At 50.8% G+C, this 25,823-nt stretch overlaps 1 protein-coding gene and 1 pseudogene across 1 annotated transcript; both read right to left on the reverse strand.

Moving 5' to 3' along the window:
• Window positions 1-595: 595 nt before the first annotated feature.
• Window positions 596-2,216, reverse strand: LOC149355918 (uncharacterized; annotated as a pseudogene).
• A 2,594-nt stretch (window positions 2,217-4,810) lies between these two features.
• Window positions 4,811-24,540, reverse strand: LOC149355919 (uncharacterized). The gene is made up of 4 exons (XM_089576218.1): window positions 23,679-24,540; window positions 13,238-13,400; window positions 4,989-5,184; window positions 4,811-4,831 (listed from the first exon to the last, which is right to left on the reverse strand). Exons 1-4 carry the CDS (start codon window positions 24,538-24,540, stop codon window positions 4,811-4,813), a joined length of 1,242 nt encoding a protein of 413 aa, XP_089432344.1.
• Window positions 24,541-25,823: the final 1,283 nt, after the last annotated feature.

Below are 25,823 nucleotides of genomic sequence, written 5' to 3' on the forward strand. Positions count from 1 at the left end.
CTCCACGTGATCGTGATCGGTTCGTTGTTCTTAACGAACGTGAGGTCGGGGCTGGTATCTCGGGACACAGAGTTGCCAATTCTCGTTGGGTAAGCCGGGTCGGTTATGAGGGTATAGTCGAGTTCCGCCGCGTCTTGGGATAGGTTTCTGCCCTTCGCATTGCTCTTGACGTAGCCCCACGCCGGATTCATCGCATTAAAGTCGCCGCATGCGATCAGCGTGCTCTGGCAGGCCGTCGTGCTTGCCTTGTGAAGAATGGCTTTGAACTTCTGCAGTCTCTGCGATGGGTTACTGTAGATGTTCAAAAGGAAGATGCTGTTTTTTCTTTGCTTGGTCGGTATGAGTTCGGTGAGCGTGTGTTCGATCCTGACGTTGCTTAGCCGGTGTTCGACGAAGGTGAGTCCCTTCCTGACCAGGGTGCACAGGCCTCTGCCGTCGGGCGGGCCCGCGTGCACCCTGTAGCCGGGGAGGGACGGCTGGTCCGTTAATGTTTCTTTGAGTAGGAGCACGTCGGGCTTGCGCGCCGCGTGCTCGATGTGCTGCTGGACGACTGCCCTCTTCTTGACGAAGCCGCGGCAGTTCCACTGCCACACTGTTATGCCTGTGGAGTTGGAGGCCATGATTCTCCTATTCGGAATTCTCCGAGTTGCTGCGCTTGGTTGACTTGCTGCTGTACTGGCGCGAACGTTGGGTTGCTTAGTATTAGTTGCACGCTGCTTTCCAGATTGTTGAGTCTATTGACGTTCTCCGTTTGGAAGGCTTCGATGGCTTCCTCCATCGATTTGATCATATCCTCGAGGCTGTTGAGTTTGGCCTCAACGTTGTTGTTGCTGCTGTCGGTGCTGCAGTTGCTCGTGTTGTTCTTAGTCTTGCGCGATTCGACGGCGCTCTTCTTCGTTGCCGGCTCCTTGTCTGCGTCGGCCGTAGTTTCTTCGCCCTTGTTGCTGCTCGTGCTGGATCTTTGCTGAACGACGTTGCGGAGGGCGTTGCGGATCTCCGCGATTTCCTTGGTGAGGTTGTTGATGGTGGCTCGCAGGGTCGCGTTCACCTTTTTCAGGGCCTCGTTGATCTCTCGTTCCTTGGTTGAAGCGTTGTCTTCTGTTTTGGCGTTGTCGCTCGGAGGAGTGGACCCAGAACCCAACCGACTCTCTCGCGCGACGGTGATCTTCGGGTTTTCGTTTTTCGCGCGTCTCTGCTCTGGCTCCTGCAGCTGCTATTTCTCGACTGCGCGCGGTTTCTGGATGGCGTTCTTGACTTACGGGTAGCTGGCTTGTCGAGTGGCGGGAAATTGCTTTCTGACGGCAGCTGGTGGCTGACCTTTCGGCGCTCCCACTGACGCTTGCGAACGACGTAGGGAACCAAGTATCTCGCTTTACATTCTCTGTCGGCGGTCGGGTGAGCGCCGCCGCAAAGTTTGCATTTGGGGGTACATTTGTGGTCTTCCTTGGGGTTCGCTTGGCCGCAGCCCCTGCAGATCTGGTTGGTTGGCGTCGGGCACACGTCTATGCGATGCCCGACCCGACCACACTGGTGGCAGACGTCAATTTGCTCTCTGTACAGGTGGCACGGTATGAGTGTGACACCATATCGGACAAAGTTCGGTACCTTGGGTCCTCTGAAGGCTACTATGACCGTGGTCGTGTTGCGAGTGTGTTTCTGTCGTTTACAATGTTGCTGTCGAGTTCTTCGGCTTTCTCGTCGACAGGAATGCCTCGCATGATGCCCTTCACGGTGTCGTGCGGCGCCGTGCGGTACGCGCTGACTTCGAAGGTCATGTCATGAATGTATATCGCTTGATTTCTTGCGTAGCGGACAGCGTTTTCTTCCTTGGGCGTGCTGATTACCATTATATTTTGTTGCGCGTTCGGGCAGATGGTGTCCGATGCGTTCTCTTCGGTCGTAATCTTGGCCGCAGCGAGAATGGCCGCAGCGACGGTCGTAGTGCCGATCTTGGTGATGTCGAGTCCCCCTCGCGGTCTGATTACGATCTTGTTTTCCTCCGGCGGCATGGCTGGCATTCTCGCTTCCTTGATGGCCGAGGCTCTAACTTTCTTATTACATTTCGCTTTCTTGCTTACTTGGTTGTCGGTGCCGGCGAGCTTCGCGTCGAGGTCTCGTTGACGGAGTCTTGACATGCGTTCCCCCGCGAGCGTCCATCCAGGGCCGCGGTGGAATTCCTCGGGTGAAATTTCTTCGCCTTGGACTTGCATGGTCATTGGAGAGTCGCAGATCGTTGCGAGAACGAACGTTTCCTGCATCTCGGGGCTGAGTGGCTGCCGCCGAGGCGGCGAGCCGCGGAAGCCGCGACAACGACGAGGCCTATCGCTCGCGGAACACACCTAGCGGAACCGCCCCCAGCACGCCGGTGATGAAAACTGTCCGGTAATTCGAAGAAAAGGCGTACCTTTGGGAACTTTCAATATCCGTCGGTGCCTCTCGACTTCACGAACACATCGAGATAGAGAAAACTTCGATTCACGCAAATTAGCACTGCGAAATTAATCATAAATGACGGAGCCGACGTGAACGCGTCCGTTCGCTTCGGCGATTGCCGCGCCATCCTGCGTATCGTCCGAGTAGTTTTTTCTTGAAGCTCTAAAAGATAGCGCACGAAATCAGATACATAACAGTGGTGCTACTTCATCGTCCCAGAAAAAAAAATCGTTTATCGTATATCCCACGCCTAGTGCAAACACAATGTTCATTCGGAGACCCGTTTTGGCTAGAACACCTCGTATATTGCCATATGAAATCAAACTGTCATCCTCTCTCTGTTCCTCGACAGAGGGCGCTTTTCGGGGCGCAAGACGCGTGTATCTCCCGACGGAGAGCAAAAAAAAAAAGAGGAGACCTTTTTTTTTCTCCCTGCCCGCGCACCCGCGCAGCCACCCGCGCAGCAAGGCGCGTCACCCGCGCAAGGCGCGGGTGACGTGAAGCGAGCTCGCGCTATGACTGGTGCGTTCTCCGTGTGGCGGGGCTCCGTCGTTAAAGACGTAGGTGTAGTCCGACGTAACGCGCGCGCGCGCGCGCTGCAACGTCGGCTACGTTACGCCGGCTACAACGGGCGCGTCGGGAAACCGGCCCGTCTTGAGTCTGGCGCTGTCTGACGTGGCCAGCGCCTCAGCGCATGCGGAGAACAGGTTTTGAAGCGAAAAGCTTCACTAGGCTCGTCAACACCGCGCTTCGCGTGAGCCACCCTTGGGCGCCGCCGCGGCGCGCGCTCCGTCGCCACTTCTCCTCGCCACCGTTTTACCCCTCGCCGCTGCCGCGCGGTCGCCGCAGCCGTGCCAAGGAGAAGGTTCTTTCGCGAGACGTTGCGAGAACGCGTGAGCGGTGGCGGCGGCCGTAGAAGAGGCGCAGACATTCGCCATGGAAGGATGAAAAGAAGACCCAGAAGTGGTAGCGAGGGAGTTGGCTACTGTGCGCTCGCCTCCTCGTCACCGTTTGCCCTTTCGTTGCGGCCGCGTGTTTACCACAGTTTCTACGCATGCGGAAGGGCTTGCCTACACCGTTATCGGGGTGCTCCCAGTGCATTGTGCGCGAACTGCGGCAGCCATGACGTCAAACAAAGCATAACTGCAGCTTTTCGCTTGTATATCCGGGCTTAACCAGAGCTAAGCCACTGCTAATTTTTTCTCTTTTTCGCGCGCACCGCGGCCAGGCGAGGACGTTGTTTTTACTGCTGCTGCCGCGCAAATTTCGCGACTTGCAGAACGCGCAAATTTGTTCTCGCGGTATGCCGTTGATGAACGAGGCGAATAAGAAACTTGCGTTAGCACTGCTAGTGCAGCGTCTTAGGCGCAAACGTAGGAGATCAATGTACATCAGAGAGATATTCGACAAGAGGCTAGACCTCGGCGAGTACCACCGCCTGGTCCAAGAGCTCCGACGAGTGGACCCGGAATACAATTTCAAGTATTTCAGTTAACATAAACCATTTTATATTTCTCCCGCAATACATGTCGTGAAGAAGTCAACGCAAGAAACGAGGGACAGAAGAGAAGACACATATCAAGTTCACGAGCGCTACTGTGTCATCTCTTCTCTCTCTCGTCCATTTTTTGCGCTGACTTCTTCACGACATGCATAACCAGCTAGTTCTGCAGCTTGCTCTCCTGTCCTGCGATACAGTAGCGTTTTCTAAAATTTGCACTTGTTATATTTACTTTATCTACTGAGTTTCGTGGCAAAGTGATGTTAGCGACACTTCAGCACTGAGTTTTTCATCCGTACCCGTGGCGTGCGTCGCAAGTAGCTTAATTCAAAATTATTTTTTTCTTGTGGTATACGTAGTACTCAGGTACCAAAGTTACTGAGCGCTCTGTAGCGCTCTTCTCCCATAATCGAAAGGACTTATATGGTCGGACGTAAATTGAAGCAACACGGGCTGTGTGTAATTACCACTGCAAACCGGTAAGGTAGATTTTCAGTACAGTTTCTCTGTTCATGCAGAATGACCAAAACATCTTTTGACCGCCTGCTGGACCTCATATACTTCAAAATTTTGCATCCTCCCAACCACCGCAGACCGACCAGGTGAAAGGCTGGCTGTTACACTGAGGTGAGTGTGGTGCTGAAATTAATGCTGTGTATTTTTAACTGCATGTTACAAGCAGAACTCATGAGGTAATCACTGTTTGAGGTAAAAAAAATTTGCTTTGCTTGCCTTGGTTCGCACATTTTGTATTGCTGTGAGCCTGTCACAATGTCAAACAGCTACTAAAACAAGGAAAAATTTATTTTCTGCGAAACTATGCTCATCATATTGATTTTATTACTGCTGAACATTTATTTTATGACTGCTAAATGCTTACAGGTTCATCGCCTCATGCTGCAGCATACAATACATTGGAATGTCTTACGGCATGCACACTTCAACAGTGTCGAAAATACTAAGGGAAACTTTGCCAGCAATATGGGACTGCCTGTCGCCAGTTGTTTTGAAGCGCCCAACAGCAGCACAGTGGCAGCACATCCAAGAAGCTTACAGCACCAAATGGAACTTTCCCAACTGTGTTGGCAGCATAGACGGCAAGCACTTTGTCATCAGATGTCCGGACAACACTGGCTCTGATTACCGCAACTACAAGGGATTTTTCCCAGTTGTGCTTCTTGGAGTTGTAGATGCTGATTATCGCTTCGTGCTGGTTGACGTCGGAGCTGAAGGACGATTTCCGGATGGTGCTATTTTTAGAGAGCACCATCAAAGAACAGCTTGAATATGGAACACTCGGTCTACCTTCTTCAACGTCCAGGTGGCCTCTGTGTATCGTGGGTGACGCTGCGTTCCTTCTGAAGACGTACTTAGTGACAGTGTTGTCGGTAACGCGTTACAAGTAACGGCGTTACCGGTAACGCGTTACTTTTTTCGGTAACTTAGTAACGTACTCGTTACCATTCAGAACTGTAACGGGTAACGTACTTGCGTTAACATTTTCCGGTAACATGAGGTGCCACGTTACTAGTTACTTTGCCTCTTTTTCAGAAAAAAAAAACGCCGAAAATGATGTTGCAAATAAACAAAACCTACGGGTGCTTTCGACGACCCTTGTTGCGGCTCGCATACATGCCAGAAAACACCTGCCCTTGACGACGCACTAAGCTAAAAAAAAAACACGAACACGCGTTCACACACTTGTCTTCACCCCCAAACCACTCACACACACAACTCTCTAAAGAGTGGACGCTTGCCGAGCCACCAATGGACCCTTTGCAAAAATCTGTAAGTCACTTTCTCCGTAAGCTTCTTTTCCAGCCAAAAGGTCTCGTTCCCAGGCGACACTCTCGCATTCTTTGTGGAAGCAGTTCCCTTTCTGAGTAAACTTAGGAATGTCGCCACTTTGCTTCAAGATGGCCCCAAGAGAGCCGTCGAAAGAGTACAATGGTACAGCACAGAAAAGGGGATTGCAGTCAACCGGCTGTAGCACCGAAGTAGAGGAAAAAAGGAAATGGGCCTGTGTTAATTCCTGTGCCCGCAGTAGTGAGCTATCTCACACTAAACTTTCTAAAAATTTTCTGCTGAACAACAATGTCGCTCCAACTTTCTCCCGTCATAGTCATACCACCCCCCCCTTTTCTCCCCTAGCCAGAACAAGGACCAACGCACTCCCCACAGCACTGTGACTAAGGACGGCCTCCCTCCTTTTTCTGCCTAGACTCTGTTGCCAAGCAGAGTGCGACCATCCGGAGTTTCCATTCGCTTGAAGAATATGGGCGTGTCGTCAGGGTTTGAGATCTTTTGGTTGGAAAGCAAGCCTTGCAGAGAAGACGAGTTATAGGTTACAGTTACAGTGAAGACGACTGATTAAAATTTATGGCCATGGAGTAACGGCAAAGTAACGTGCGATACTTTTTTTCGGTAACGGTAACGCGTTATCTTTTTTGTAGGTAACGTAGGGCGGTAACGCGTTCTTTTTTTCTTAGCGTAACGAGTAACGCATTTAGTTACTTTTTTTCGGTAACGCCTGCAACACTGCTTACTGAGGCCTTACCCTGGGAAAAACTTAGAAGAGAAAAAAAAAGTCTTCAACTATCGGTTGTCTAGGGCACGGAGATGCGTTGAAAATGCCTTTGGCATTTTGGTTGCAGGGTGGCGCTCCTTTCTTTCCACTGTGGATGGAGACCCCGAACTTCTAACCAATAAGGTAAAAGCAGCAGTGTGCCTACATAATTTGCTAATGCAGGACTCTGCATACTGCCCATCTGGCTAAAGTGATACTGTGTGTGGAGAAAATGTGCAAGATGGTGATTGGCGCAGAACAGTTATGGAAGTCGGTAGCTGCAGCTACCACTCTACAGTAACAAGTAATCGGTCGACTTCAACGGCCATGGCCCTGAGGGATGAAATCGCTGAATATTTCATATCTCCAGCAGGCTCCCTTCTTTGGCAGCTGAATGTCGTCCGAAGGAGCTAAAAAGTAGCCTAAACCTTTACAAGACGTTGCATAAGCAACCATCTTGTGAATATTTCTTAAACAGCGAAAGTAATGTAGCCTTTCTGCAGTTTTGTACCATTCGTTTGGTGTAAGCACCCGACAGACTTCGTTCTGTTCCAGCGCACCACTTCCCAGTTTGTTTTCCATGTCTTTTAGTAGTAATAGTACACTGAAAATGCAATCATTTTGTTGTCAGGTGTTGCTAATCCTGTTCTATTCCTTAAATGCTGTCTGTTTTTCAAAAGTGCTATTAAGCATGACTGAGATTTTGTTTTGACTTCACAATTTATTTGCATCAGTTGTTTGTACAAGTGCACTTCATACTTTCATGTCATGCAGGTAACAGAAATAGTTTCTTCTAGGTGGAAGTAGAACATGGTTTATTTCGGTCTACTTGCGGGGTTTAAAGACTAGTGTTATTTTGTTTCGTTCTTTCCCATGGAAAGTGCTTTGACAGTCTTCAGCAAGCACTGGCACTAAACCTGGGCCTGTTTGATGTCCTGGCTTGTTGGTCATTTCCAAATTACATTTCCAAATTACATCCTTACAGTTATTTGGACTTTTTGAAAAATTGAATGGTTAGTACTGCTGTGTAACACCACAAAAAAATGGCCCTAAATAAATATTTTTATGCAATGAGGTGCATCGATCAGATATTGCTTTATTATGTGCAAATTACAAAATTGGTTCCCCACAGTCTGCCTTTATTTGTATACCCGTATAAGTTAAAAAATATTGCAGGCTACCGAGTATGCAAATGGTAAAGCAATTGAACACTGGAGTTCCATCACTAACATCATGTTTGACTTAAAATCACTTCATATGGCGCATAGCATGAAAAATACACACCTCAAGTCAAGAAATAAGAAAGTAATGCACGCGAACAACAGCTGCCAATGAAATATAAAACTCTTCAAAATCAAGAATCAGCTAACAGCAGAAGTAAGAGAGGTCTGCAATAAAATCATTGAGATATGCACAAGCATTGTTGGAGCTGGACTAAGCATATTGTAATAAACAAGGACAAGTGGCTATCATTAAGCAATATGAAATCGGGGCGCTAAAAATTTTGCAAGAGGAAATCGGGAACAATCACTAAATTGGCACGGCAGTTCCTTATCACAAACACTTGAAGCCTATTGAAGCCCGTCGTCTTGCATTGAAATAAAGTAGTATGATACATATGTTGTAGTTTCAAAGCTAACATCAAAGCTGATTCAGAAATTACATTATTATGCCTATAGCAGTACCTAAAATGCACATCTGAGTTTACACTGCAGCAAAGTAATGTAGCTGAACAACAGCTACCAATAAAATATAAAACTTGTAAAACACACCAGGTACTAGCTGTAGTAGCAATGGGTTGCAATAAAAACCATCATTTAAATCTGCACAAGCATTGTGTATCCCATCAGTGTTGTAACTGGACTAAGCACAGTATAATTAGTGAGCAGAGATGGCACAGGTCAAGGAAACTAAAATAGGAACATGCTATCACATTTAAAATCACACAACTAGAGCAGTTTCATATCATAAGCAAAATAAAGTATGAAACATGTTATCACATTTTAATCAAAGAACTGGAGCAGTTCCATATCAGAAGCACTTGAAGCCTGTGGCGGCCAGTCTTGTTGCATTGAAATGAAAAAGTAGTATGATGCATATTTTATGGATTCATAGCTAACATCACAGTTGATTCAGAAATTACATTACTATGCCAATAGCAGTACCTAAAATACACATCTGGGTTTACACTGCAGCAAAGTAATGTAGCTGAACAACAGCTACCAATAAATATAAAACTTGTAAAACACAATCAGGTACGAGCTGAAGTAGCAATGGTTCGCAAAAAAAACATCATTTAAATCTACACAAGCACTGTGTATCCCATCAATGATGTAACTGGACTAAGCACAGTATAATTACCAAACAGAGATGGCACAGGTTAAGCACACACAAACAAACAGGAACATGCTATCACATTTAAAATCACAGAACTAGAGCAGTTTCATATCATGAGGGAAATAAAACATGGAATATGCAGAAGAACCGAAAACTGAGCGAGTTGGTGCATATTGAAGATGTAAAAAACAGCGAAGCGACGACGGACAAGACAGAAGGAAGAAGACGGACAAGCGCTGACTAACAACTGAGGTTTATTGAAAAAACACATGTATTAATACCCTCCAAAAAAACCACCAAGACGCATGCTACCCCGCAATCACTTCTAATGATACGAATCAAGATGCTTAATCTCCCAGTCAGGGAGAAGTACCGAGGCAGTGCTTACACACGTGTCACCATTCACGTGGATGTGATATGTCTCACACAGTTCCCTTGTTAATTTATCTCTATGCCGGCAAACAACTTTCGTCTAATAGAAAAGAAGAGTGCACATTTTCTTATCAGGGCAAACCGGGATATATATTATTCAGGGGGCAGTCTCTGTTATGTAACGCAAGGTTGGACGATGGGGGACCTTTTAACGAGGTATTATGCTCGCGTAGACGGGTGTTCACACAATTTCCGGGTTGGCCGATGCATTTCTTGCCACACAAAAACTCAATGTCATAGACTGCCCTTTCAGCACATGGCACGAACTTATTTTGGTGCTTATTTTGGTGCTTTGCAGGCTCTACTACAGGTTGTTTTTTGTTTTTTAGCCTTTGCTTTCCTATCTACTATGGCACATATTTTTCCAAGTTTTTTCGGGGCTGAGAACAGCACTTGAATGCTATATTTGGCGCCTACACTCTTCATCTTTGGGACAAAAGATGAACATAGGGCATAACCGCATGCCTCTTCATGCCGGTCTGCTCAGATGGATGGCAGTTCTTAAAAGACTTTATTTTCCTCAGAATTTTATTGCATACAAGCAGGTGCATGTAAGCAAGTTAAATGTGGAATAGCCGTTGCATGTTTAGGATCAGCACTTTCAAAATCTTGTGTGCATGGAATGGCAAATAGTTTTCGTCAGCATGTTAGGAGATTACAATCGGCAGCCTTTCCGGAAGAGATAATCTTGCTTGTATGCAATAAACTTCTGAGGAAACTACAGTCTTAAGAATTACGATCCATCTGAGCACACCGGTATGAAGAGGCATACGATTATACTGTTAAAGATCAGGTAGCATGGTCGTGCTGGAGAGGGAATGAGGGACGTCGGAGACGAGGCTGCGGGAAAAGACAAGGAGAGAAAACTTTATACAGCTAATTTACATTATTTACAAGGGAGCTCGATGACGAGACGGTCAATGCTGAAACGCTGCATGAGGAGAGCACATGATGAGAACCGGAGATGAGACCATCTGATCAGACCCTTTCCCTAGGTTCCATAGATGGGGGCCGGGCCTGGCGAGAAAGGAAGTTCCCTGTGGCACCAATCACACACACACTCTCCTGAGGGATCACGCCGCCGTCACGTGTTGGGAGAGGGAGAAAGATACCATCCACGTCGCGCAGAAGCTGGAATGTCCACGAGCGGCGTTCCAGCGCATTTCATGCGTTCGCACGCAGTGTAGGGGAGACGCTCGCTCCAAACTTCATCCTGGCCGACGGACGCGGTTTCCTGCGTGTAATCAAGGCGTTGACCCAACGTGCCTTTCGGGGCTAGTCGGCGTTCCGCCGCAGCCATGCCGTTTTCTTCCACACGACGAAGGCGAAACGTAACAATACCATATGTTCATCTTTTGTCCCATCGATTAAAGAGAGTAGGCGTCAGATATGGCAGTCAAGTGCTGTTCTCAGCCCCAAAAAACTTGGAAAAATATGTGCCATAGTAGATAGGAAAGCAAAAGCTAAAAAACGAAAAACAACCGGTAGAAGAGCCTGCAAGATAAAACACCAAAATAAGTTCGTGCCATGTGCTGAAAGGGTAGTCTATGACATTGAGTTTTCGTGTGGCAAGAAATACATCGGCCAAGCCGGAAATTGTGTGAACACCCGTCTACGCCAGAATAATACCTCGTTAAAAGGTCCCCCATCGTCCAACCTTGCGTTACATAACAGACACTGCCCCCTGAATAATATGTATCCCGGTTTGCCCCGATAAGAAAATGTGCACTCCTCTTTTCTATGAGACGAAAGTTGTTTCCTGGCATAGAGATAAATTAACAAGGGATCTGTGTGAGGTGTATCACATCCACGTGAATGGTGAGACGTGTGTAAGCACTGCCTCAGTGCTTCTCCCTGATTGTGAGATTAAGCATCTTGATTCCTATGATTAGAATTGATTGCGGGGTACCATGCCTCCTGGTGGTTTTTTGGAGGGTATTAATACATGTGTTTCTTCTATAAACTTCCGTTGTTTGTCACCGCCTGTCCTTCTTCTTCCTTCTGTCTTGTACGTCATCGCTGCGCTGTTTTTTACATCTTCAACATGGAACATGCTATCGCATTTAAAATCACAGAACTAGAGCAGTCCCATATCACAAGCACTCGAAGCCTGTTGCGGCAAGTCTTATTGCATTGAAATGAAAAAAGTAGTGTGATGCATATTTTATAGATTCATAGTTAACACCAAAGTTGATTTAAATTCACATTATTATGCCTATAGCACCCCCTTAAATGCACATCTCAGTTTACACTACAACAAAGTAATGAAGCTGGACAACAATTTCCAGTGAAATATAAAACTTGTAAAACACATGAATCAGGTATCAGCCCAAAATAGCAATAGTTAGCAATAAAAAATTCATTTAAATCTGCACAAGCACTCTTCATCCCATCACTGGTGTAGCTGGACTAAACATATTGTAATAGGCAAAGACATCTGGCAGAGTTCAAGAAAAATGAAATCAGGAACATCCTATCACATTTAAAATCGCAAAACTGGCATGGCAATTTCATATCACTGGCACTTGAAGGCTGTTAATTCCAGTCTTGTTGCATTGAAATGGAAAAGTAGTATGATAACTACCTTGTAGCAAAATTACCATTTAGATTGCAGCCTTATACCTTGTTCTACCGGCAGTGGTAATGGACCTCCATAAACATTTTTTTCCAACCCTGAGTGATGACATTCAGTAGTGAGTAAAATTATTTATATTTAACAATTCTTGCAAAAAAGTAGGCTGTGTGCACGTTCAGCACATGCAAAAATAGTAAAATTGCATGCACAACGGCTCTATAAACTGAGTGACATCCGTTTCAAGCTGTTTTGACCGCTGGCTTTGTAGAAAAAAACGGGCAAATATTTGCATCAATGACTTTTAAAAAAACTATTGAGAGGCAGGCCACTGATTAAAAATGCTCGAAAGTTCAACAACTTTACAGACCAAATTTCCTGAGGCTCGTCGAACTGCACACCTGCGGATGTAAAGCACACAACACACCAAGGAACCGTAATAAAACATAAAAACACACGGAATGCTGTGTTTGATAGTTCGGCAGTAGTCAGCACATAAAATATGGCACGTCGGTCCACCGTTTGCCGCACTTGAACCAAGAAGGAGAATTTTTACTTCAAGCGACAAAGGCGCAAAACAATTTAAATAGGGATAAATTTCCCCACAAAACTCTTTCCAATCAACACCTCATACTCTCAGTGACTGCGGTATCTGTACTCGGAAACAACTCAAGTGTGCAGCAGCGCATGCTCCTAAAAGGAGGCCCTCCCTCCAGCCAGTAGTGTGACTGGCTTTGATGACGTGGAGGTTAATCCTCTACTTTGAAACTGGATGTTTCTGGCAAGTGTCTCAATGGAGTCGGATTAGCTGCATGTCATGGCAATTGGTCAAGGCCTTTGCATGGAGCCTCTCCCTTGAGGGGTTTTTTGCACAGCACTCTGAACTTTTGATCTTATAATAAGATTTATACTAGCCGCCGCGGCGGCTCAGTGGTTATGGCACTTGGCTGCTGACCTGACAGATGCAGGTTCAATCCCAGTCGCGGCGGGTGAATTTCGTTGGAGGAAAAATTCTAGAGGCCCGCCTACTGTGCGATGTCACTGCATGCTAAAGAAGGCCAGGCGGTCTAAATTATCCAGAGCCCTCCACTACGGCGTCCCTCATAGCCTGAGTCGCTTTGAATCATTAAACCCCCATAAAACATAAACCAAATACCCTAGCAGCAGTACCAACTTGTGTTACCCGACAAAAAAAATCTAGTAAATCTAGACACCGTGTTCCAGTACATAAATAAAGTGGTAATCGAGCTATTTCTCGTTATCACACATTCAGACATGCGGTGCACGACTCAGCAGGTGTTTTTCTCGATCTCGCAATCTGATCAACTAATCTAACTACAAGACAAGGCATTCGGTCATTTCCCCCAATGTGTTAAGCAGCCGCTAGAAGGCTCACTTTCTTGGACGGCCGCAGTTTCTGTAAAATTCCATCGCCTGTGAGAACTCCCACGTGCTCCTTGAGACGAAGCCGCTGCCGCTCCGCGTCGTCAGGTCCATTGCCTTTGCCTCCCGAGTGTATCGGTCACGCAGGCGCTTCCATAGCTTTTGGCAATCTGCCACTGAAAGCAGCACGCATAAGGGGAGCAACAAAGGTATTACACGTCTTGGATCCGTGAATTAAGACAGGCAGTGCACAGTATGCACTGCAAATGTCGAGTCAATGAGACACTCACCTGTGTCGAGGCCGCATAGCTGCCGGATCGCTTCCCAAACATTTCTTTTTCTTCCGACATCCCTATAATCCAAGCGTTTGGTGTCGTAGACACAGGGATGTGCGCGGATTCCTTCAGGTAGCCGCTCCACATCACTACTTGACGGCTCGGTGCTGTTCATTGGATTCTCAATATACGAGCGCTCGCCGCTTCCGCTGTAGCTGCACGCCGCCATTGCCTCTTTCTGCCAATGCGCGCGGAGAACGCTGGGATGCGTGGCGGGCGCTGCCTGGCGTGGTCGGCGAGAAATAGCCGAGAGGCTATTTGCGCGTCAGCGACGTTGGTCTTCGCCGGGTGGCGCTGGTTACGTCCACTGCGTCGTTGCGTTGAAGTATAGACGTCGCTTTTCGCCAGCGTGTAACGTCGTGGAGACTGACGCGCGCGCGCGCGTTAAGTGGTTAGCGACGGCCGGAAAGTTACCGCTCTAGTCGACACAGAAGCTGACTATTCGGTGAATGGAACATTCGCTGTGAAGCTCAGGTAGTCCTCAGGATTCCTCCCCATGCGTCTCGAAAAACTGGTCACGCCAACTCGCGACAGCCGGCGGCGCGTAACTGAACGGCGATGAAAAATGGAAATGGATATCTCGTCACGCACATCCTCGCTGAGGTGTTAACTACTGCTTAAAGTTTGTTTCAGTAAAGTTTTGATCAGTGTGGCTTAAATATTGCGTCTACCCTGCGCAATGAGATATGGTCGCATGAGGCCTATAAGGGGGTACCGAGAGAAACCACACTTGACTTCACTTTATCACTCGCGCCACCGCGGTGGCTCAGTGGTTATGGTGCTCGGCTGCTGACCCGAAAGGCGCGGGTTCGATCCCTGCCGCGGCGGTTGAATTTCTTTGGAGGAGGAATTGTAAAGACCCGTGTACTGTGCGATGTCAGTGCACGTTAAAGAACCCCAGGTGGTCGAAATTTCCGGATCCCTCCACTACGGCGTCTCTCATAGCCTTAGTCGCTTTGGGACGTTAAACCCCATAAACCAAACCAAACTTTATCACTCGCCGGAGCCCTTATTCACAATATATGAGCAAGAACTCGGAGTTTTAGGTACTTAAATGTCTCATGTTTTAACAGATATAAAGTATTTTAGATCTGAACGAGGAGAAATTTTTCTCAGGCTGTTTTTCTATTAATCATGCATCCTCAACATCGGCAAGAAACGCGTTGCGCCCCCTCTCGGTGTGTTTGGCTAGGCGCATGTCTACGCTTTGGTTGGTTGCTTTGGGGACATTACGTCATGCCGTACGAACGCGTGCTTTTATGAAAAGTGCCCCCATCGGAAGGAGGCGACAAACATGGGCCGCTACCAGAAAGCGCACGCCCTGTATGGGTACATAGAGAAGATTATAGGGACACTCTTCTGCTATTGCAAGCGCGGGCGCCGAGGTGGCTCATGGGTTATGGTGCTCAGCTGCTGGCTCGAAAGACGCGGGTTCAATCCTGGTCGCGGCGGTCGAATTTATTTCGGTAGAGGTGAAATTCTAGAGGCCCGTGTACTGTGCGATGTCAGTGCACGTTAAAGAACCCCAGGTGGTCTAAATTTCCGGAGTCTTTCAGTACGGCATCCCTCATAGCCTGAGCCGCTTTGGGACGTTAAACCCCAATAAACCATTATTGCAAGCGCATACAGTGACTACATCGGCATGAGTGATAGTGGAATTGCGTGCGCATTAACAATACAAATCAATGCAATTCTCAAGTATTGCAAGTAGTTCAAGTAGTGCAACGTGTAATTCGAGGACGCCCATACTTAGAGCTCACTCAGCGGCACTTGCATATACTTGTAGATACTTGCTACATTTTGTTACTTGCTCCGTGCATTACAGATAATGAAATCGCGTTTTCATCGCTAGGTTTTAACTCTCAATAGCAGTAAGCTCTTTGAAAGTTTCGGAGATGTGGTCAAAATGCAGCACGGATGCGTTGAAATCACTACTTCTGCAGTGTCTTTATTGAATATACTGCGATTTCTGTAGGGGACACAGGCCCAGTCAAGTGGATTTTTGCTGTACTCCTGTCGTGCGTATAGGTATAGTTGCAAATAGTGCTGTAAGTACTCCAGAATTCTATCCAGCAAACATGGTGCTCCATTTCGTGCTTTTTTCACTAAATCCCAGTGCGCATTAGGCAATTTGTCCAGTGTAACAATCGTAGTGTGGTAATTAACCGTATTTCTTCTAGGTTGCTAAAGTTTCTCCGATTATCCGATCGTTCGCCATCGTTAAGGGCTTTATCATTGACGTAGCCACTGCTCATTTCATCAATCATGCCAGAGGGTCAGAGGGTTATGTAGATTATGAAGCGATAAAGAAGACTTCATCGAACGGTACGTTGTCAACTATGCTCTCAAGTTTGCCATCTGCTCTGCAGGAAGATACACCTTTACCCAAAGCAGTAATCCAGAGTCAAATCCTAGTTACATGTTTGGTTTAGTTTAATTTATTGGGGTTTAACGTCCCAAAGCAACTCAGTCTATGAGAGACGCCGTAGTGGGCTCCGGAAATTTCGATCACCTGGGGTTCTTTAACGTGCACTGACATCGCACAGTACACGGGCCTCTAGAATTTCGCCTTCATCGAAATTCGGCCGTTGCGGCCGGAATCGAACCCGCGTCTTCTGGGTCAGCAGCCGAGCACCGTAACCACTGAGCCACCGCGGCGGGGCCTAGTTACATGTTGTTGAATATGATTTCAATTTAGATGAGAAATAAACGCCAACCAAATCAGTTCTTGTGAGACAACACGACGTTTCAAAACTGCCTCTGTTTCTGCTTTAAGGCGGCAGCTGGGCGCTCTTCCCCCCCCCCCCCCCCACTTGCATGGTGCCGCTCGCGCGACAAGACCCTACATGCACGTGTCCTTGAATATGCAGTGAAGTTACATGTGTTGTAACTTGTAAATGTGTACAACAATGCCTAGGCATTAGCTCACGAGCGGCGCGAACTTGTTATGTTTGTATTTTGTAAAAGGTGTAAAAACCTCCCCCTTTTTTGTCGATCCCTTTCCACCGTACTTCTAGCTATCCTCCCCCTGTGACTTTGATTCCGCCGGCTGCAGCTCCGGTGCTTTTGTTTTGCATTTTTTGTGAGTAAGCCATAACTATTACTTCTTTATCAAGGTGTGACTGCGGGCGGGTTGCAGAGGCTTTTTTAAGCCCACATATATATTCAACCGCAGGGTCGCGGAACGTAAACCGTGGATGTAAGAAGAAAGAGTGGTTCCCAGAGAACAATGAACAATCTCCTGCCTCATACTGAAGTAGAAAAATTCTGCGCAGTCTCGCTCTGTATCCAGCACAATGGTTCTGTCGAAGTCAATCGTGGGGTGACATGCCTGGAATGTTCGGACACTGCGCTTCGCTCTCTCTTCATTTGTATGACATAAGCTTTGCGCTGCTCCACCCTTGCCGTCATATTGTTGTTGTCTCCAACCTAGATGCCAAGCGCACGAAGCAGGGGGTTTTGCATACCACGCCTTGAACCTGCTCTTTATGATGACGGGTCTTTGGGACGGTGGAGGAGGCGCCTGATAATAGACACCTTTAGAATACCGTGTACCATGCTAACATTCCCGTTATCGGATTACCGGGGACACGACTGCGCATGCGCGACTTTTACCGGAGGTAACCATGGTCCCGGGACGCACTTTGTACCGTGATACCGTAATGGCCGACGGCTTACGCTTTCCTTCGAGTAGAAATTAGCGTTTTGTGCTGTCTCGCTCCCTTCATTGGCCTTGATTTCTTGATCATATTTCCGATAAACAGTGACCTAATCTGGGGTAGAAGCTGCTGCTGCTGTTTCTGATGATATCGCCTGAAAAAGTCGCCGATGGCGAGCATAGCGCGGCGGTTTATTAACCGAGTAGCCGACAATTTGCGCTTCAGCGAAGACTCGCATACCCAATTGGCCAATTGTGACACAACCTGAGCAGTATCTTATGCCCTCTTTATTTCGCCTGATTTATTTATTTCATTCATTCATTGGAATGTGCACTAATGTGAGAAATTTCAGAACGAGTAAGAGCGCTCCGATTCTGGGCGTTGACATGATCGGACGCCAGTGCTCTAACCCCGAAAGCGCCGAAATATGCCCTTGTAGGTGAACAAGCGCAGTCTGCGCAAGGCCAAAAATGAATCTCAAGTTGGGAGGATCAGTTTTATTTCTAGGGCGGAAATGAAGCAAGATCCAAGGGGTGAAACGATATACCCGCAATTGCAACAATAAACTTAAATATGCAACCCAGACACCCTTGCGCTTTCAGTCTAGGCGCAAAGCGTTCGCCTGCCGCCGCAGTCCGCTGAAAGGTAAGTGGTTCGACACCCGCGCCCATTCTTTTGTTTTCGTCGCTATTTAATTTAGAACCCTTACCCCCCCCCCTAAACAAAAAAAAACTCATCCTTTCTTTTTTTTATTAAAATAATCATATACTGCACTGGTGCTGCCAGCCTGCCAGCGTCAACGTGGTTATAACCATGCAGGGGGAATAGAGTTGGTCGTGAGCCAAACGATATGTCGCATTCCTTTCAAGCCAACAATCACATTGGCCGCAACAACAACACGTGGAGAGTATATGGGGGTTATTCTTGTGATAACGCTCAGAGGGCTAGAAGCAGTTCTCGCTCTCTAGCACCAGCGTGCCAGCCCTAGCAGTCAGAGCTGTGACCCCCAACCCGCGGTGCGGTGAGTCGCAACCACGGCGGGTTCGGGCCAGAGGGGACAAACACGAGTATGCTACTCGGAGGAGCGTTTATTGCTCCCGAGCAATACAATGCATCCGCAACAATACAACCGCCGTAACGATGGAGAGGGTTCCGCTCGCGTACGGGGGTGAAAAACACAAAGGAAAGAACGCACGCAAAAATGTGGGGGAAGAGGGTTCCGCTCACCTCGCGTGGTTCCTCGCTCACGGCCCGCGGCGGTCAAGTCACACACGGTGGCCGGGCGATAAGGGCAGCGGTCTCCGTGACAGATCTCTGATCCGTGCGTGTGCACAGCTCCCGCCAGAAGACGAGGGAGAATCGCGTCTCCTCCCGGGCTGTGGAGAGGAGGTCTCTCCGTTGTAAGGGGGGAAAGAGGGAAAGTCTCCGCGGCGGGGAGCGGAAGGAAGGAAGCGGGAGTGGCGAGAGTGCCCTCCCTCGCAAAACCTCCCGAACGGCGCGCGCATAGCATCGCGTGATAATTACGCGCGGCCGTTACAATGGGGCAGAGGATTCATGTGTATCCCCACATCCCCCCTCCTTAAAACTGCCCTACGGCCGAAAAGTGACCGCGTTCACAAAAAGGGTGCACCGAGTGGGGCCGGCGAAACGCCGTTTAACTGTAAAACCAATTAAGAAAAGATTCAGCTCACAGCCAGCAGTGCCGTCGCCGAAGGCCGTGGACGCCAGGGCAGGAAGGCAGTGTAGACGACCGCCATGGACGACCGGGGAGTCCAGGGTTGAAGGGGGTCGATGACCGCAGGTCCCGTGCGTCGGCCAGGGCAGCTCTACCGGGACGCGCGGGCGGCAGGCAGGCTCAGGGCAATTACGCACCGTGTCGTCCCGTTGCACAGCGTACGGCAGGCCTCCACTCAGCTGGTCGAACCGCTCGCTCTTGGCTCGCCCTCTTTTTCCTCTCGATGAGGGTGGCAAAGGACGCGCCGACCCATTTTCCCTCTGCCGCGGAGAAGTTGCGAGGCGGGCCCAGCGGGGCACCAAGCTTCTCTGGTGGGCGAAGCCGCTGCAGCGGGGACCGGGGGACTCCAAGGCGGCCTCTCTGCTGCAGTTTTCGCCATGGTAGACACAGGCCCTGGTTTCTCTGAATTCTCGTTCGCTCGTCCCGCGGCCGACCGGAAGCTGTTTTTCGGCATGGCTGCTTGGTGGTGACAGCGGGCCCTTGGTTTTGGAATGCGGCCGCCTTCCAAACGGCCTGGCTCTCGGTGTTCGAAGCAGCAACGGTCGTTGCGGCGTCCGCTGGCTCTCCTCCGGGCACGCTGTGAAGGCTGGCCTTCAGCTGCAAGGCTATCTTTTCTTTCTAGTTACATTACCAATTTACACATTCTTTTTTTTTTTTTGAGCTAGTCTAACCCCGCTCGGTCTTTTCCGACGAGAAAGCGTGTGCTTGCTCCGGAAGCCACGGTGCGAAATATGGAAGGGATGTTCCGTCCATATTAAGCAGGAGAAATTACTCCCTGCGCGTTGGTCAGAGTTGTTTCTGCCGTGGGCGCAAGTTGTAACGAGGTGCTGGGCTCTGTTGTCGAGCCTTGCCTCTCGGTGCGGCTGCCTGCTGGCGGGGGAGGGTGTTCTCGACAAGCCACTCGTTCCCTCTGTCAAAGTAGGGTTTGAGATCACAGACATGCACTGGCCCGCCGGTCGGTCTTAGCGTCAAGTCCGCCAGCCTGTAGACGAGAGAGGAAAGTTTCTCCCGAACTACATATGGTCCCGTCCATTTCGGCGCCAGAGAAGCAGGAAACCGCTTACTGGCATCGCTCAGAACGTGACTGCGCCTCAACACCAGGTCACCCGGTTTGTAGTGAACTTCCCGGTGAGAGCGGTCATACTGCGCTTTCTGCTGGGCCCGAGCAGTGCTCAGATTCCGGCGTGCTTTGTCCAAAGCCTCCGTTATCCTCGCGCGCAGCCCGGTCGCATAGTCGGCGCGTGCCGGCCAAGCAATCGGGGTGTTGCTGCGAACCTGTAGAGTAAGTTCTAACGGTTTCGGCAGCTCCCTGCCAAGGTTGAGAGCGGCAGGTGTGTACCCAGTCGAGCGGTTCACGGTCGACCTGAGAGCAAACCCAATCTCGGGAGACAGGTGTCCCAGTCGATGTGCGTCTCCGCAAATGCAACGAGCATATGCTTGATGTTGCGGTTCACGCGTTCCGTGGGATTTGCCTGGGCATGGTACGTGGTTGTTCTCCTGTGCTTAATGCCAAGGGCCGCACAGGAGTCCACGAAAAGTTTGGCAGTGAAGTACGATGCATTGTCCGTTATCAACTGCCCGGGGTAGCCGAATCGTGTGAACACCTCGATCAGCTTCCCCATGATTACGCGTGCCGTCAGCTTTCTAAGTGGGAAAAGTTCCACCCATTTGCTGAAATGGTCTGTGACAACGAGCAGATATTGGTTTCCACTCGGAGTCCTGGGGTAAGGTCTCATGACGTCACAAGCCGCAATTTGCCAAGGAACCTGGCTATTGATCGGCTGCATGAGCCCAGGTGGGCGTCCACCACGTGGCTTGACCCTTTGGCACACGTCGCACGAGCGGGCGTAGCGTATCGCATCCCGCTTCATGCCAGGCCAGGTAGCGAGGCGGCACAACTTGAGGTAGGTCTTAGGGCCACTCGCATGACCAGCGATGCACGTGTCATGAAAGTAGCGTAAAAGTGCTCCTCTCAACGTGCGTGGAATCACCACCTTGAAGGACTCGTGTGTATCCTTCTCGGAGGGGATATATCTCAGCAGGATGCCATCGGAGTCGAGCAGATAGGAATCCATCGCGCTCACAGCGTTACCAGCTGTGTTCGAGCGCCCCGCACGGACAACAATACCAGTTGCCTCCATGTGCGCCGCGGCCGCGCCGCTCGGCTCCCTGAGCCCGTCGAACACTTTTCGACAAAATGGATCCTCCCGCTGTGCCTCCAACAGCTCCCTTCTGCTGAAAACGCTCACCACTGAACTGATGCCTTCAAAGTGGTTTACGCTTTCGCCCTGGGAAGGCGGAGTGTCCCTTCCCTCGGGGCGTTGTGTGAGCTGCGCGGCAGTCGCGCTGCTCTGGCTGTCGGGCGCGGCGGAGTGGGCAGTGTTGTTACTTTCCAAGCCGTCAACGGGCGCGCGCGAAAGTGCGTCCGCCACCACGTTGTTCTTGCCCCTCCTGTAGCGCACGGTAAAGTCGTAACGCTGGAGGAGTAGCGCCCATCGCGCTAGGCGTCCGGACGGCTCGCCTAGGCGTCTCAGCCAAGTGAGTGCCATGTGATCAGTCTCAATCACGATAGCGACTCCATCGACATAGTAGTCGAACTTCCGCAGAGCGAAGATAATCGCGAGACATTCTTTTTCTGTCACGGAATAGTTTCTCTCTGCGGGAGTTAATGAGCGGCTGGCGAACGCCACCGGTCTCAGGCTACCTCCGTGCTCTTGAAGCAGGACTGCTCCTAAGCCCTGGTCACAAGCGTCCGTGTGGATCACAAATTCCCTGTTCAGGTCAGGCAGCCTTAGCTCTGTGGTTTCCGCGAGCGCGCAAGTGAGATGGCGTAGTGCCGCCTCTTGCTCGGGTCCCCAATGCCACTTAACACCTTTCCTTAACAGTGTTGTTAAGGGGGCTTGCAGAGCTGCGCAATCTGTGATAAACTGTCGGTAAAAGTTCGCCAGCCCCAGAAAGCGTCTTAGTCCGCCTATATCTGCCGGCGACGGGAACTGCAAAATAGCCCGCAGCTTGTCTTCGCACGGCAGAAGGCGTCCTTTGTCTAGCGTAAACCCCAACAGTGTTATTCAGGTCGCCGCTATCTGGGTCTTGTTCGGGTTCAGAGTGATTCCCGCAGACCTCAGCCTTTCCAGTACATCCCTGAGATGGCGTAAGTGCTCATCAAAGGTTTCCGAATACACGACAATGTCATCCAGGTAAGCAAGAGCGTGGTGCCACCTTGCATCGCATAGGACACGGTCCATCAGACGCTGGTACGTCGCGGGCGCGCCGACCAGGCCGAACGGCATTCGGGTAAACTGGAAAAGTCCCCTGTGACAAGTGAAGGCAGTTTTCTCTCGGTCACTGGGGGTCATCTCCACCTGAAAGTATCCTCTGCTAGCATCGAGCGTAGTGAAGTACTTCGCTCCACCAACATTAGACACTATCGAGGGAATGCTCGGAAGTGGGTATGCGTCCTTCCGTGTCACCTCGTTCAGGCGTCGATAGTCCACACAAAGGCGGGTTGTTCCATCCTTTTTGGGCACCAGCACCACTGGAAACCCCCAGGGGCTGTTTGAACGTTCCACAACGCCTGTATCGAGAAGCTCGTCCAGTGCGTTATCGAGCGCTTTCCTCTTAGCCAAGCTGACTGGCCGAGGATTGCACTTCCATGGAACAGCGTCGCCTGTCTCAATTTTGTGCCTAACCAGCGTAGTGCAGCCAGGCCGCTCCGTGAATACGGCGTCGTACTCGTTTAGGAGCAGAGACAAACGCGCTTTTTCCTCCCCCGACAAGCTGTCTGAGTTGTCCAGCAGCGGGTGGGGAGGCCTGCATGCCGCCGCGGCACAGAGTGCAACCGCAGGGGGGACAGGGGGTCGCGCGGGAGGGGGGAGGTTCCCTTCCGCGCTTTTTCTCTCGACGCGGTCGACAGGCTGGTAGTTCAGCCGGGCCGAAGGCGTTTCGAGGCTCTTTTTCGGGCGATCGTTGCGTACGTCTGCGCGCGAAGCATCGGAAAGCGAATGTGCTTTCGACGCTTTTTGGGGTTGAACGAAGGGTTTCAGGGCTCCACATGCTCGCTCCCTATATCCTCCGTTGCAGACGTCAATAACAATGCCCGTCTTGGCGAGGAAGTCTCTACCAAGAATAATTGGAACCGATAGGCCGGGGAGGTGAGCGAAGCGCTGGCGCCTCACTCTTTTCTCCCACCGCACCACAAGCCGCGCGGCACCGCTCGCGTGCGCAGTGCCGCTGGCTAATCGGAACGTGAGGTTGCTCGCTCGCAGTCGGAGTCCGTTCCGACGGAGATGCTCACATACCTCGTCGCCAAACAGGGATGCGCTCGCTCCTGTGTCTAGCAATGCCATGAACTTACGTTGTGCCACTGTAAGCTCAATAAGCGGTACTGGCGTGTCGCTGGGTGGTTCCAAACGACAAGCCAGCGGGGCTAGGAGTTCGTGTAACTCACTGAGCACCGCTGTTGACGCCGCCGCCGGTTGCGAAGCGTTGCTCACCGGCGGCTGCGTTAGTTTCCCGAAAGCGCGTGCTCTCGGTTCACGGGGCGTCTGCACTCCCGGGCGTAGTGCCCTCGTTGGTTGCACCGGTAGCAGAGGGTATTCGGCCAATGCCGGGCGGGGCAGTTGTCGCCTCGCGCCGGTTGACCGTTCCTCCCTGCCGGGTGAACCGTCGGAGATGCCCTTTGGTCTAGCATCCTCGGGTCGGTATGTCGGTCCCGATTCTGCATACCTTGGCCACGCGCAGCGTGTGCTGACCGCATAGCATAAGTGTACGGGTCGAGAGCTCGGTCTGACAGTTCCCAACCGTTTCTCAGTTGCCCGTCACTGCATGCAACCATTTCGGCTCCCCGGGAACGGTTTCGAAAAGTGTCTCCGTTCCAGGCGCATCGCGGCTCAAGTGCCTGCGACGCTGGCGGGGGTGGCCGATACGCACGGGAGGCGAGTATGTCCGCCTGTATGCGCTTGGCTGCCGAGGCGAGTTCGTCCATGTCCCTGAACGGTACGCCTCGTAGGTAGGCTGCGAAGGTAGGGTGCGCTTGTCGCGTAACACGCTCTACCTTCTCGCCGTTCGAAGCTGAGGGGTCTGCAAAACGATAGAGTTCGTCCATCGCCCTCACGTACTCAAGCAACGATTCGTCCGGATGCTGAGTACGCAGCTCCAACTCGCGCCGCAGACGACGGTCGTAATCAGCGGGCAAGAACTCCTCGCGAAACCTCGCTCGGAACTCCTCCATCGTGCGAGACCGATGGCCAGTAAGGCGGAACCAGCGGGCAGCCTGATCAGTCAGTGAGATTGGCACGACACGCGCCAGAATCTCGCCATCGGAAAGCCCTGTCGCCTGTTGGTAGGTCAGCATGCGCTCAAGGTACTCGTTGGCACTCACAAGATCGTGATAGCCGCCGTAGCTGGGAAGGTCCACCCTTAGCCTCGGACTCGCCGCTGGAGCGGGTGTTTGCAGGTTGTTCTGCACGATACCCGTGAGGCTCTCTATGAGGCGCAAGGCGTTGCGCAACACAGCCTCTTGGGCCTGGCCAGGTAGTTCTGGCTGAGGGGCCCCGTGGGATGAGCAAGATTGCACATGTCGCGCCATGCTATCCCTACCTGGCGGCAAAGCGCTTGGCGAGAAGTGCCTAGCGTCGCCGCTCGTCTGAGCCTGTGTGTCGTGTGAAGCACCGCTCGGCTCAAACGATATAAGATCACAGGGGCTAGCGTCAGCCTCTGGGAACACACCTGCAGTAGTTGTTACTGCCGTGCCAGGATGTTGCTGCTGAAAAGCCGTATTGGACAACCACAGCAGGGACTGGATGTCAATCCCGCTCGCCGCCATGGCTAGTCTGTGTGTCGGCAGTCGCTCACACAGACACTCGGTTTGTCACACCTCTGGCCCCACGTTGGGCGCCAAGAGTATGGGGGTTATTCTTGTGATAACGCTCAAAGGGCTAGAAGCAGTTGTCGCTCTCTAGCACCAGCGTGCCAGCCCTAGCAGTCAGAGCTGTGACCCCCAACTCGGGCCAGAGGGGACAAACACGAGTATGCTACTCGGAGGAGCGTTTATTGCTCCCGAGCAATACAATGCAGCAGCAACAATACAACCGCCGTAACGATGGAGAGCGTTCCGCTCGCGTACGGGGGTGAAAAACACAAAGGAAAGAACGCACGCAAAAATGTGGGGGAAGAGGGTTCCGCTCACCTCGTGTGGTTCCTCGCTCACGGCCCGCGGCGGTCAAGTCACACGGTGGCCGGGCGATAAGGGCAGCGGTCTCCGTGGCAGATCTCTGATCCGTGCGTGTGCACAGCTCCCGCCAGAAGACGAGCGAGCCTCGGGAGAATCGCGTCTCCTCCCGGGCTGTGGAGAAGAGGTCTATCCGTTGTAAGAGGGGAAGGAGGGAAAGTCTCCGCGGCGGGGAGCGAAAGGAAGCGGGGGTGGCGAGAGTGCCCTCCCTCGCAAAACCTCCCGAACGGCGCGCGCATAGCATCGCGTGATAATTACGCGCGGCCGTTACAATGGGGCAGGGGATTCATGTGTATCCCCACAAGTAGCACTCCTTACAAGAATAGGTCCACCATGTCGTGCCCGCAACAGGCATCACAGCGGCTGCCCCGCTGTCGCAGCGACCTCAAGGGGGTGGTGAACGAAAGCGCTTCACACCTGCGATAGACATCGTCCTTCTGCAAGAAGTGCTGCGATTCGTGCCTTTCGTTGATGTTCCCAGGTGGTCGGACGTTGTTAGCAACGTTAACGCATCCACAGGCCGCAACTTCACAATGCGCAGCGTCAGGGAAAGGCACGACCTGATCCCTACGGACTTCTTGCGGAACGACAGAAGGAATTTAAGGAGGTAAGTGTTCCTCACGTATTACTCGAGCAGTACT

Source organism: Amblyomma mixtum, chromosome 3 (assembly GCF_055824585.1).
Source record: "Amblyomma mixtum isolate Tamu chromosome 3, ASM5582458v1, whole genome shotgun sequence".
NCBI lineage: Eukaryota > Metazoa > Arthropoda > Arachnida > Ixodida > Ixodidae > Amblyomma > Amblyomma mixtum.